Raw genomic sequence first — 13,037 nt, 5'->3', positions numbered from 1 at the left:
TACCTGAGTTGCATCTCTGAAGCCTACACAGTGGAAGGAGACAGCCAACTCCTCCTAGTTGTCTTCTGACCTCATGTGTGACACACACACACACACACACACACACACGCACACACATATTAAATGAATAAATGAAAAATAAACAGACTGTTAAAAAAGCCTCCTAAAACATGTGTCTGTGGATGGGCAGATGGACGGATGGACACATGGAGACAGATAGTATTAGATTCGAGTTTTTAAAAGGCTACAAGGAGATCCTGGTGCTTTCAGTAAACAGTCTGAGCCAGGTGTGGTGGGACATGCATGCAATTCTAGCACTTTAGAGGCTGAGGGGAGGATTGCTGCTAGTTTAAGGCCAGCCTGGGTTACATGGAAAAACTGTGTCTTGAAAAGAAAAGGAAAGGGAAGAAAAGAAAAGGGAAGAAAAGAAAAAAAAGAAGAAAGGGAAATCTTATAAAGATCAGCTTCTTATTGCATTAAGGAAAGATGATGTACTATATATATATATATATATATATATATATTTTTTTTTTTTTTTGTTTTGTTTTTCGAGACAGGGTTTCTCTGTATAGCCCTGGCTGTCCTGGAACTCACTTTGTAGACGAGACTGGCCTCGAACTCAGAAATCTGCCTGCCTCTGCCTCCCGAGTGCTGGGATTAAAGGCGTGCGCCACCACGCCCGGCTTATATATTTTTTTTTAAGATTTATTTATTTTTTTTTTTTTTAAAGATTTATTTATTTATTACATGTAAGTACACTGTAGCTGTCTTCAGACACTCCAGAAGAGGGCGCCAGATCTCGTTACGGATGGTTGTGAGCCACCATGTGGTTGCTGGGATTAGAACTCTGGACCTTCGGAAGAGCAGTCGGGTGCTCTTACCCACGGAGCCATCTCTCCAGCCCCCAAGATTTATTTTTTATGCATATACGTTTGTGCTTTCATGGGTTCTGCATCAAGTCCTGTGAATGTGCACAGATGCCAGAAGAATGCATTAGATCTTCCGTGTGGGTGCTAGCAGCTGAAGTTGTGTCCTTCATGAGAGCAGCCAGTGCTTTTAACCCCTGAGCCGTCTCTCCATGTGCATGTCTGTATATAGCCTCTCCAAGAGGGCTCCCAACATATTTGAAGTTGTGCCTCTGTAGACCGTAGTATTTTCACCATCTCAGGACGTTCAGCCCATTACTTATATAACAGGGAGATGTGTTTGGCCTGTGGTAGCAGACCTGATAACTGAAGGAAAGGGCAACAGACCCTGTGTAGAATCAGAGATGGGTGAATGAAAAAAGACAGTCAGCTGATATTTACTTAGTTGATAGTTACTCAGCGTCCCATGCAAACATCTCTGCAGCAAATTCACCCCAGGTCTTCCAGAGAGACATGTATCATGTCTCTGAACATGTATGTGCACTCATCCCGCTACTCCAACTTTGTCCTGTGTGGCGTGAGTCACGTTTAAGTACCGTTCATGCCTCATTTCTCAATGCTGCACTTACAAACTGACCAGTTGAAGTTTGTCCCTTTTTTCCCCTCCCTCATTTTCTCCCTCTGTTTTCTTTCTTTGAAATCTCTCCCAGTGGCCACTGGCTTTCCAGCCGGACAGACTCACTTAAAGACTCGATTGGAAGAGGTCAGACTGGCCGTGGAGGATGGAGCTACTGAAATCGACGTGGTCATCAACAGGACGTTGGTGCTGATGGGCCAGTGGGAAGGTGGGTGCAGGTCCTTGCTCCCTGGGAGCCCCAGCCCTTCTGGTGGATCATGGGGAGATCTGAACGGAACACAGCAGGGCTTAGGAATCAAGTTCCAGGTCACAAGTCAGTGGTCAGAGGAACATGGCTAAGAGTGTCCCTCTTGATTTCCTTGTAAGTGTAACCCCTCCTCTGTCTGCAGGAACAGGTTATGACTCTCTGTGTAGTTAGGGGCACAGTCATCCCAAATCCAGTTTAAAAATTATTAATTTGCTTCTCTTTTGGAAGAATTCCTACAGTTTTGTACTGTTTCGTTATTCAGTAAATAAGTCACTCCAGGCAAGGCCTCTAATTAGGCAAGGTTTACTCTGGGACGTTGGGGAGGTTATCGTTTTTCACGTTAATATTTGTGGACGGTGAGGATGTGTACTAGTGTATTAAGCTTATTAAATGCCCCTTTTCTACCTTAAATGTGATTACATATTCATCTGTAGAGTTAGTGTCTCACCATTATGCCAAGCTGTGAGAAGATAATGTCCATCCTAGTAACAGGATGCTGTTATACAATGAGGTATGAAACAATCAAATGAACTTTATCTATTCCTATATATATATATATATATATATATATATCTTATATCCTAAAGATGAGGATATTAATAACTAAAATAAATACAATGCTCTCTGAAAAAGTTACCATGGCAAGTAATTTAACATTTTAGATGAAACTAAATTAATGCCAAGATAATATATTGTTTCTTGATAGATGTACATACCAAGTAAAACATATTTCTAAGTATGGGGGGGTCAGTAGATCACTTAATTCATTTGTTTACTTGTGTATATGTGGAGGGTGGGACTTACACATGCCAGGGCTCGGCTGTGGAGACCAGAGGGCAACTTTTGGGAGTTGGCCTCCTTCCTCTATGTGAGCCCTGTGGATCAGACTCAGGTGACCAGGCTTGGCTGTTGGCATTCTTAACCCTCGAGTCATCCTCCTGGCCTCTGTGTCACTGTTAGCGGAGACATATTCATCTGATAACTGTGATGGCTTTAGTGACTCAGTAACTGTGAACAGAACAGCATAGCCAGCATGAGATTTCACCACAGCCGCCCTGTAAAACCTATGAACAGTTTATTTCTGGAACCTTCCATTTAGTACTTTCAGACCTTACGTTGATTCCTGTTAACTGAGACTGCAGATATTGAAATTGGGTACCAGAGAGGAGATTTGATAGTATATATCTGTAAACTTATTTTCTGTCAAACCTATTCCACTGTTTGGCCCCATTAACTGATTTTTGTTTACTTATGATGTAACAAAAATTCAGTCCTCAGTCTAGCCACAGGGCATTCAGAGGGAAGTAGAATTATGTCGGAGACCTGGACCAATTCCATCTCTCAGTTCTGTAGTGTGTGTGTCTACCACCGCAGCAGGAACACACCATTGCCTAAGGTGGCTTTCGAAGATCCAGCCTTCACCATCCTCCCCAGGGAAAGGAAAGAAAGGTCACGTCTGAAAACCTCTGCATCTTGTTGATTGCATCCTGCTTTCTTGAACTAAGTCATTTACATGGCTTCCAACACTGGCTGCGAGTGAGGCTACCTGCTTTCCAGCTTGGAGAGTTAGCACCATTTCACGTCTCTCCCACTTCTTCCCCCTTTCCTATGTATACTACTGTTCTCGACAGTTCCAAATATCTCTTTTTACTTGTGCCCATTTGTATTGCTGCTTGTGTGTGCTTTGGGCATCCTTAATCCTTCTTGAAAGTCATATTTTATATATGTTCTTGTTTCTGTGAATTCTGCTTATAAGCTTTTGGTCATAGTTTTTCAGTTATGATTTCAGAGTTGTGGATAATGTAAATATGCATATTTTAAGTAAATCCAGATGTACATTCTTTATGTCTTTTGCAAGCAGGTGAAGACACAGACATGCAGTTTATATTATAACTTGTGTTCTTGTCTCTCAAGCTCTGTTAATTGAAAAGTGAAATCCAATAGGAGGTGGGTTTTGATGTAATTGGCTCTCCTTCACAGACTTAGGGATGGCTGTTTCTGAGATAATAATTTCCCCAAAGTAGGCATTTCCACAAAATATAATAATACATTGTTGTCCTAGACCATACTTTTCCATTAACTTTTTTCTATGGTGTTAATAACCTCTTGACCCAAACCAAATGGAAAAGGAACATTTAATGCTAGAAATTTATTTTTAAATAAAAGCCAGCAGTGACTTAAGCCTTTCCCCACTGCAGTATTTTGTCTTAATTTTGATTCTCAGCTTGATTTTACATTGTGTGTTTCAGTGCCCTGTTTTTATATTAGGGGTTTTCTGATTAAAAGCCTCTCATTATTTCTGTGATATGCGCTGGTGGGCGTGCCCAGCAGGCTGTCCCATTTCCTGCCTTGGGCCCTCCCCTCTATGAGTTCTGTGAGTTGCTTCAGGGATTATTTCATTTTCTTCCCACTGCAGCATAACACCCAGTGAAATCCCCTTACCGTAAAGACAGGGCCTGGCTTGGCTCACAGTCCATTGTGGCAGAGAAATCACAGCAAAATCTAAAGTCAAGATTTAGGGGGAGAGACTGCAGTGCCCAGCTCACCCCAAAGAACAGCTACTGCTCCCCACATCCAGTGTGGATCTCTCATCAGTCACCCAGGCTCATCAGAAGTTCTCTCACACGCGTGCCCAGGTGTTTATTTCTAGAGCGATTCTAGATCCCAGCCAGTGGACAGTAAAGGTTACCTGTTAACACTTTGCAAGTCACATCAGCAGTAGACCACGTCCCACAGCCCAGAGGCATGTGGTTCCATGGCGCTTGCTCCAGATTCTGGGAGGAGACTGGATATGAGCTCCCTGGCTTAGTCTCTTGTTGCTGTGAAGAGACACCGTGACCACAGCAACTCTCGTAAACAAAAGCTGGCTTCTAGTTTCAGAGATTTAGTCCTTCATGGCTGGGTGAGTGGTGGCGGGCAGACAGACAATGGTGCCAGAGAGGTCACTGGGAGTTTTACATCTGGAACCACAGGCAGCAAAAAGAGAGCTGCTGTACATGGATTGAACTTTTGAAACTTCAAAGCCCAGCCCCAGTGACACACTTTCTAAAGCCACAGCTCCTGATCCTTTCCAATGGTGGCAGCCCTTCAGCATTTGGATGAGTGAATCCCTGGGGCCATTCTCATTGAAACCAACACAGCCCCACTCTTATCTTCCCGTTCTTTCTATATATTTTTAAAATCTATATTAGTGTTTTTTCCTGAATGTATTTGCATATATCCTGCAGGCCTGGCGCCCAAGGAGGCCAGAAGAAGATGTCAGATCCCCAGGAACTAGAGTTACAGGTGGTTGTGAGCCACCATGTTTGTGAAGGGAATAGAAGTCCGATCCTCTGCCAGAGTATCCAGTGCTCTTAACCATCTAGCCATCTCCCCAGCTCCGTCTTTCATTTCCCTTTGATGTCTCTACTTTGTCAGATGTCTGGCTCTTGCCTAGTCCTTGTGGCCTCAGACCTGTGGTCTTTACTGTGTGGCTCTCGGTCTTTGCTGTGCGGCTCTTGACTGTCGCCTGCATGCCCAGGTCCTCTCATCTCTAAGTTCCCAGCCTCTCCCTCTCTGTCCTCGCCTTTAAGTGTTCCTCTTTGAAGTCATCATTCCCCTTCATTAATGACACATCTCCCTTTTATCCCCATCACCGCTGGAATCCTTAAACAACCCACATCTCGCTTTGGGTAGGCTCTAAGGGTGAGGACAGCGGCCTGCCATTTCCCTCGGCCCCCATGTTCTTCCCTTGTTTGTTATGCACCTCTATTCAGTGTTTGACGTGGTGAGCTGCCTTTTCCTCCTAGAACACTTGGTCCTGACTGTGTCTGATTTCACACTCCCGAGGTTCCCTCTAACTTCTCAGTGTCCCCTTTTCTTGGTGCCAAGTTCCTGAATGCCGCCTGCCTTCCCTCAGGGGTTCTGTCCTGGTGTCACTTCTCATTCTTAGAGAGTCAAGTTCTGTTCTGTTGTCTTCCATGTCAGCTTCCCGAGCTCTGGGCACCAGCATCCTCATCTGCCTGGTCCCTCTGTTGCTCGCGACTCCTGTCTGCACACTCACTCATCACCATTTTCAGAGAACCAGAGACTCAGAATCAGAGTCCCCTTGACGTCAGGGAATCTAGCCACGTAAGGAAGAAATGCATTAAAATAACTACTTACCCTCCACTAACTTAAGGAAGTCATAGTTAGATTTAGTGCATTCTTGGTTATTCGGGATGCTTTCGTTGGTGGCCGTGTTATCCTGAGTGTGGTGAGGTGTGCAGGAGCTACTGAAATCCCTGAGGTAACTACCCTACCTTGAGCAGCACAGACTGCTGTGGTCTCTACTTATATAGCACTTTTCGTTCAGTCTTACCCTAGTCCGTTTCTGTTTAGCTTCTTCCTATCAGCCATGTTTACTTCATTCACACTGTACTGCCCTGAGATGACTTCACGGGCTTCTGTCCATGCAGCCGGATGTCTGTCTGTCTGTCACCTGAGACAGAGTGAAGATGGTACTGATGGCTCTCAGAATTACCTGACAAGGATTTCCTAAGTTCTCAATCCAGATCTCTTCCCACACGGTCCTGGGCCGATTCTGGTACAGCCAGAACTGCGGGCTGGATATGATGGGAGCGAGGCTCCTGCTCCTGTGAGAATCTCTTGAGGTCTCTGGCTTTCTTAGTGTCAGTAATACTCCTGTACTAGGGTCCACGTACTACTGTGGTGTGTGTGTGTGTGTGTGTGTGTGTTTTATGGTAGTGCTGATGCCAACACCTCTCTTAGTTTGCTTTTCTGAGAAAGCTTTCGGCACTTTATGGGAAGACTTTGATAACTGCCTGCCTTCTGTAGCTAATATACATAGGGGCGGTCTGGTCTCATTTCTGCCTCACAGAGATGCCTGTGGTATTTACCAGTGATCCGGAGCAGTTCTTCCATTTGTACCTTACTCGTTACTCTACTTCTGTGAGCCTAGCACTGGCACTGCCTTCACTGGGCCTGGGGACCAAGAGTCCATGGGATACCAGAATACAGGGTTCCTAGGTGGTTCAAACACTGGCTTTTTCTGGTGCAGTCGTTCAGTGAAGCAGTTGTGAGTGTTGTCTGTCTCCTGTGGCCACAGCTTCGTCATCTCCATGTCTTTTGGTTGCTCACCCCTCCTGTGGTTCTCTAAGCTTAGATTGCAGCAGGCACACCCAACACTGTCTGGTTCAGTTTGAGAGAACGAAATCCCAAGAACACAGCCAGCGTGTCTCTCCTTTCCTCATCTGAACTAGATGCTAGGGACCTGAAATCTGAGCAGTAATCAATCTGCTTTTTGTGATTTACTTATTTTTAGGTTTTCACAGAAGAACGGGGATCCCCGAAAAGAAATTATTCTTGTTTCCTTTATAGAGCTATTAATAATAATAGCTCACCAGAAAAGCTATTTCTAAATCTATAGACTCTTCTCGGGAGTAGAGTCACATAATCCTTACTCGAGCTCCTCTGTTTCCAGTTGTTTATAACGGAGAGAGTCGGGAGATAGAGAGCCAGAGGCTTTTATGGGTTTTATTTTTACGCTATGAGTCTTTGGCACTTCAATAGTGCTGGCAAAAATGTGTGTGTTTTATTTCTTCTAGGTTATTTTACTGCTGGGTGATTTAGTAAGCCCATCTCCATTTTACCCTTACAAGTTTAATTAATTGCTCTGGCGAATGAAACCATGTTCTTGAACATCTTGTGACTTTTTTTTTTTTTTTTGGTATGAAAGGTTTCTGTACAGTTTTATATTAAGTGTTTTACTGTACATATAATTATCTGAAGCATTATTTTCAGGACATTCTTATGCAGTGTTGAACATCTCTCTGGCACTCAAAAAAATAATTGCTTAGATGTGTTCACTAGCAATTATTTTTTAAACTGCCTTTGAATCACAGGAAACAAAAGGACAGAGCTTTATGACTTTATGACAGGAATCACAACGTCTGAAGCTTTGGGGTCTTACCCACATCACGGCTCCAGATGTGCAGGACACACTAGCGCTGCTTTCTACAGCTAGAGCTATGCTCTTCCAGAAAATGTTGTGCATTCCCAGCTGCTGTGAGATTGACACTAGAAAAGAAAATGCTATATTCCTGGTGGAGGGGCAGGGCTGGGCAGGGCTAGGGTGGGGGGGTCACTGCCTTGCCGAAATAGAGTCCTTGTCCTGGAGCTGAAGGAAAGGCCCCTCAGTGGTTAGGGAGTTAGGAGCAGGAAGCTGAGGAAGTGGCTGCATGGTCAGGCGCCTGTAGACAACATTTAAGTTCTGCATCTCAAAAAGCTAAAAGAGAAGATGGCAAGTGTCTGAGGACATAGCTATGTCTGCATGGACATAAATATCAAACAGAACATGCATACATCAGAATATCTCATGGCACCCCATTAACTGGTACAGTTTTTGTATTTTTATTTATCGGTTTGAAAAATAGATGTAAGCAAGAAAAAAGGAAAACAAAATCACCCTGCAGCCTAACCCTCTGCTTTCTGTCTACCCCCGGCCCCAATCTGTAGATGCACATACGCAGGCAGGCCGGCCTCTGACTCTGACTCCACCCACACAGCCTCACCTGTTGGGCAGAGGTTAGGTTCTGACTTCTACTTCTCACCAGCTTGGTGGAGGTGGGAGGGGCCCCAGGGCCAGGCTGCAGACTCCCGTGAGTTGTGCAACAATATTGATTAAGTATCAGCAGTGTGATATATCCTGGGCTTCTGGTACACCCCCTTCAAAATCCTGAAGGCCTCATTATAAGTCAAAACATTTCTTATGGGGTTTTATGTGACATCACTCTGCCAGTGCTTCTGCTGTGTGTGTTTTGTTAAATTTTGCATTATCCTGACTAATTTGCAGTTGGGGTGTTTGAATTCCATTTTCATTTGTCAGTCATCTTTTATAATAACCTTCCAAATTATTATTTTTCTGGTACGTGGCAAGAATCATTCTTTTCTTCTTTTCTCTTTAAATGAGGAATTCTCAGTTTTGTAATGTTTGAATTTTTAACAATGAACATATTTTACTTGGAAGTGTGTGAGCAGAAAAAAATAATAAAGACTCTAGGGGATAGCATGACGAGCTGTGCAGAGACCTTCCTGTGGGGACGTCGCTGCAGGATTGCTTATCACGGCCAAAAACAACGACAGGGGTTGACTGAGTACAATTTTATATCTGTATAATGGAAGACTGTACGGTCATGAAAATTATGTCATAAACATATCTATCTATCATCATCATCTATCTTATCTATGTGTATATGTATATATATGCATATATTCATATATATATATATGTAAGTAGATTATAAAATATGTCCCATATAAAACCCTGTTTTAAGAACTTGGAGCACCATAGACTAGTTGATGGTCACAAAAGCCCCCCTGTGTCAGAAAAATACTTAGGTTCTTTGCAAGCCATAGAAAATATCGTATGTTGTTTTAAGTTTTAGTTCTGAGTGATTTTATTAAACCATATAGAAAAATCACAAAAATAGTGTGCAGAGCTCAAGTGTAAAGCCAGCCTCTCCTGTCCTAAAAGTGTTCTTGTTTTTTTGGCTTTTTTTTGTTTTGTTTTTTTACATGTGTGTGTGTTACATAACTATAATTTTTATGAACTATTTGAGACTAATTTGTATTCCTGTTGACTTATTACCCTTAAATACGTCACTGTATATTCTCAAGAAGTGATGGCAAGATCACACCCAGCCAGAGCAAAGCGCTCTTTCACGTCCAACATTAGATGCACAGGCTCTGTTCAGAGTTTTAGGTGCCCAGTGGCAAGATTAGATCTACGTCAGTCATTATACCTCTGTTTTTCCTTCTTTATTGTGAGTCAGCACCCCCCGCCCCTGACAGTTTTGTTTTTTTGTTTTTATTTATTTATTTTTATTTTTTAATTTTTATTTATTATTATTATTATTATTATTATTATTATTATTATTATTTTTTGAGGAGGCCAGGCCTGTTGTTAGTAATTTACAAGCTGTCTTTCAGGGACTCCAGATGTAGCTTGGTTGGTAAAGTGCTTGTCCAGCATGCATAAAGCCCTAGCTTTGAGCTCCTGTCTCTCATAAAACGTGGTGATTTTTTCCACGCAGTCCCAGCCCATGGGAGGTGGGTGGCAGGAGGATTGAGAGTTCAAGGATATCCTCAGCTATATAACAAGTTGGAGTCCAGCATGGGCTACATGAGACTATTTCAAACACATACACCCCAAAGTCAGACTTGCTTAGTGTTTTCTTCTTATTAGGTTCAAGTTAAGTATTTGTGAATAAGTGCCTGAGGTTTCCACTGTTCTTTGAGAGTCACAGGATGTTAATCTGTCTGGCTCTTGAGGATGTTAAGTTTTACTGAGCTAGGATGACTTCTGTCAAGTTTCTACATCATAAAATCAGCATTTTTCATTTTAATATGTAAATATGTAAATATAGACAATGAATAGCTATCGTCCCAGACTATGTTAATAGCCCACCTCTAATCCAGCTTTTATCCAGCATTTTACCATCCCTTGATAATTATTCAGTTATTATTCTAGTAGTTGTCTCCAAGTGGCAATTCCCCAGTTGTATCATTCCTCCTACACTCGTCCTCCTCCTGCCTGCTTCCCTCCCTTCCGGCCTCTCTTTCTGTCCCCCTCCCTGTCCCTTCTCTCCTTCCCTTTCATAAGGCTCATAGATTTCTGTTGAACTAGCTTGGTAGTAATCTTTTACTATCAGTTTTTAAATCTTTTTTGATCCTTTTGCAGTTTTAAAATTTTAATTGACAAACATAATAGTGCAGGTAAACCATGGCATTTTCATAACACACACATGCACACACATACGCACACATGCATACATGCATGCACACACATGCACACACATGCATACATGCATGCACACACGCATGCACACACTTACACACATGCACACACATACACACATGCACGCACACACACATACACACATACACACATACGCATGCACACACATACGCACACACACACACATGCACACACATACACACACGCATGCACACACACATACACACATACACACATGCACACACATGCACACACAAACACACACGCATGCACACACATGTACACCCACATACACCACACACACACACACCACACACACTCACCCCCCCCACACACACAGTTCATTCATACTGACAAACAATAAGCCCCCATTGGCCACTCCCTCCCTCAGTCTCTCCTCTGCTCTTGGGCCATGGGTATGACTATGCAGACACCTTCTCCCCTGCACTCTCCCCCGTTCCTCTCTCCCTCCCCTCGTTGTCGTCTTTCCATTTCCCAGTCATAGTGTTGTTATCACTTTCAGACTCAAGCTGTCTGAAAGTTGTCCAGTGGAAGCCACTTCAGACTGGCTGCTGTGTCCTTTCAATGTTCCCCTCGTTCTGCAGAACTTCTCTTTGTTATAAAAGGTGATTCAGGCTCGTCGTTGACTTTCTTTAAAGCCTTGAGCCTGGAAACAGCTGTTTTCCAAGAAGCCTGGGTCCTCTTATCTGGGTACCACTGTTACCAGATACACTGACCACTGTTCAGATGCTGATGTTCTGTGCACACTCAGTGGCCAGATCTAGCAACTGTGTGAATACATTCATAGTCACAACATTCATAAGCACATATCTATAGCTGTTTCTTCTCTGTCTGTCTGCCTATTCCTCTGTGTATGTGTGTGTGTGTCTGTCTATCTATGTATTACCGATCTATCCATGTATCCACCTATCTATCTATCCATCTATCTATCTATCTATCTATCTATCTATCTATCTATCTTAGAGGCCTCTAATTCACAGAAAAATCTATTATGATCTCATATCTGAGGTATTGTCCTCATGCACATACCCTCCCATATTTATGTCCTTTAATGTTACAAGAAACCTTGTTCCCATGACCTTCAGTATGGCCGTCTGTTTGGTCAACCTTCACATGGTCAGTGCCATTGTATATAACTTGTTTGAAGCTCTTTGGACATCTCCCTGGCCTAATACTGCTGACTGCAGTCAACAAATCCTACTGGAGTTCCCAGAACTCACTAGGTAGAGTGTCCATCACTCTCCATGGCAAACTAAGTCCCTCCGCATCCTTCAGGGGTGTCCCATACCTGCTGTGAAATTCTAGTTTTCCTGCCTGTCTCTGCTCTCAAGGCGCTGGGTAGTTGGGACTGTCTCGTGTCTGCCATCTCTGCAGAGATCTGCTACAAGGCAGTTTCCGAGTTGTCTTTCCGAGCCAGTGCCCTCAGTTCTAAGACTTTAGCTTTTAGAGTAAGGCAGAGTTTAATCTTCATTTTCCACGTGCCTGTTATTAAAGGTGGATGTGAGAGAAGCATAATTAGTTGATTACCCTCATAATCATCCGAACAATTACTTTTACATCTATTCTCACAACTTGAACAATGGCTGTGGAGTGAAGAAAAATGGAGCCCTGGGATGTTCAATAGCTTTGTCAAGTGACGTAACTAGTTAGAGACAGGGGCCTGGGAAGGCCTGATAGAAACTCTGAGCACTGCAGTGCATTGTTCTGCCAGAGGGCTGGCAGAGGGATTCAAAAACACACACACTCTCTCTCTCTCTCTCTCTCTCTGCAGTGAGGGACACATCTGTGCTTTCCTGTGTGTACATATGGAGGCCAGAGGACGACCCGAGGTGTCTCTCTTCAGATGCCATCCACTTTATGTATTGAAACAGGGCCCCTCTCTGGCATTGGCTTGCTGATTGTTCTTGGTTAGTTGGGCAGCGACCCTGGGGACCCTCCAGTCTTTACCAGTGCTGTGATGATTACTGGGGGAAGGCCCACCCCTGGCTTGTTTTTTTATGTGTATTCAGGAGTTCGGTTCCTCAAGCGTCTGTAGCGTACACATTATCAGGGGAGCTGACTCTTTAGCCTTCAAAAGTTTATATAGGATGAAAAAAAATAAGTGTTTTATGTTCCTGAATGACCTTTAAACTTTTTGCACCCTGGAATGGGAGTTAGGATTCCAGTGCACAACTATAAAGTGAATAATTTACAATTGGATGAGGGCCAGCCTCTTCTTAGAGTCTAAGTTTGCTTGCTCTGTTACTTTGGGAAGTTCTTCAGTGTGTTTCTGGAAAATGAATTTCATTTGTAGAATGCACTTGTGGGGTGTGCATGTGTGTGTGTGTGTGTCCATGTGTACTGGGCTCTCTGCTGGAAGTATTTGAGGAAGCGTGTTCTTTAATTTTTAATTTTTATGTTTATGAGTATTGTGGTTACATGTATGTCTGTGTATTATATGCATGTCTAGTGCCCATGGATGTCAGGAGAGACCATCAGATCCTCTTATGC

The 13,037-nt window shown here is 43.3% G+C and overlaps 1 protein-coding gene across 1 annotated transcript in view; it reads left to right on the top strand.

The window, feature by feature from the left end:
- The window catches only part of Dera (deoxyribose-phosphate aldolase), an 80,493-nt gene that overhangs the window by 26,637 nt on the left and 40,819 nt on the right, over positions 1-13,037 (top strand). The window contains exon 5 of the mRNA XM_021164758.2: positions 1,577-1,711. Coding sequence (XP_021020417.1) covers positions 1,577-1,711 — 135 coding nt within the window. The remainder of the gene's footprint in view (positions 1-1,576; positions 1,712-13,037) is intronic.

Source organism: Mus caroli, unplaced genomic scaffold, assembly GCF_978045245.1.
Source record: "Mus caroli unplaced genomic scaffold, Mus_caroli_1 scaffold_7, whole genome shotgun sequence".
In the NCBI taxonomy this organism is placed as follows: domain Eukaryota; kingdom Metazoa; phylum Chordata; class Mammalia; order Rodentia; family Muridae; genus Mus; species Mus caroli.
This window is presented reverse-complemented; position numbering and strand designations above follow the sequence as displayed.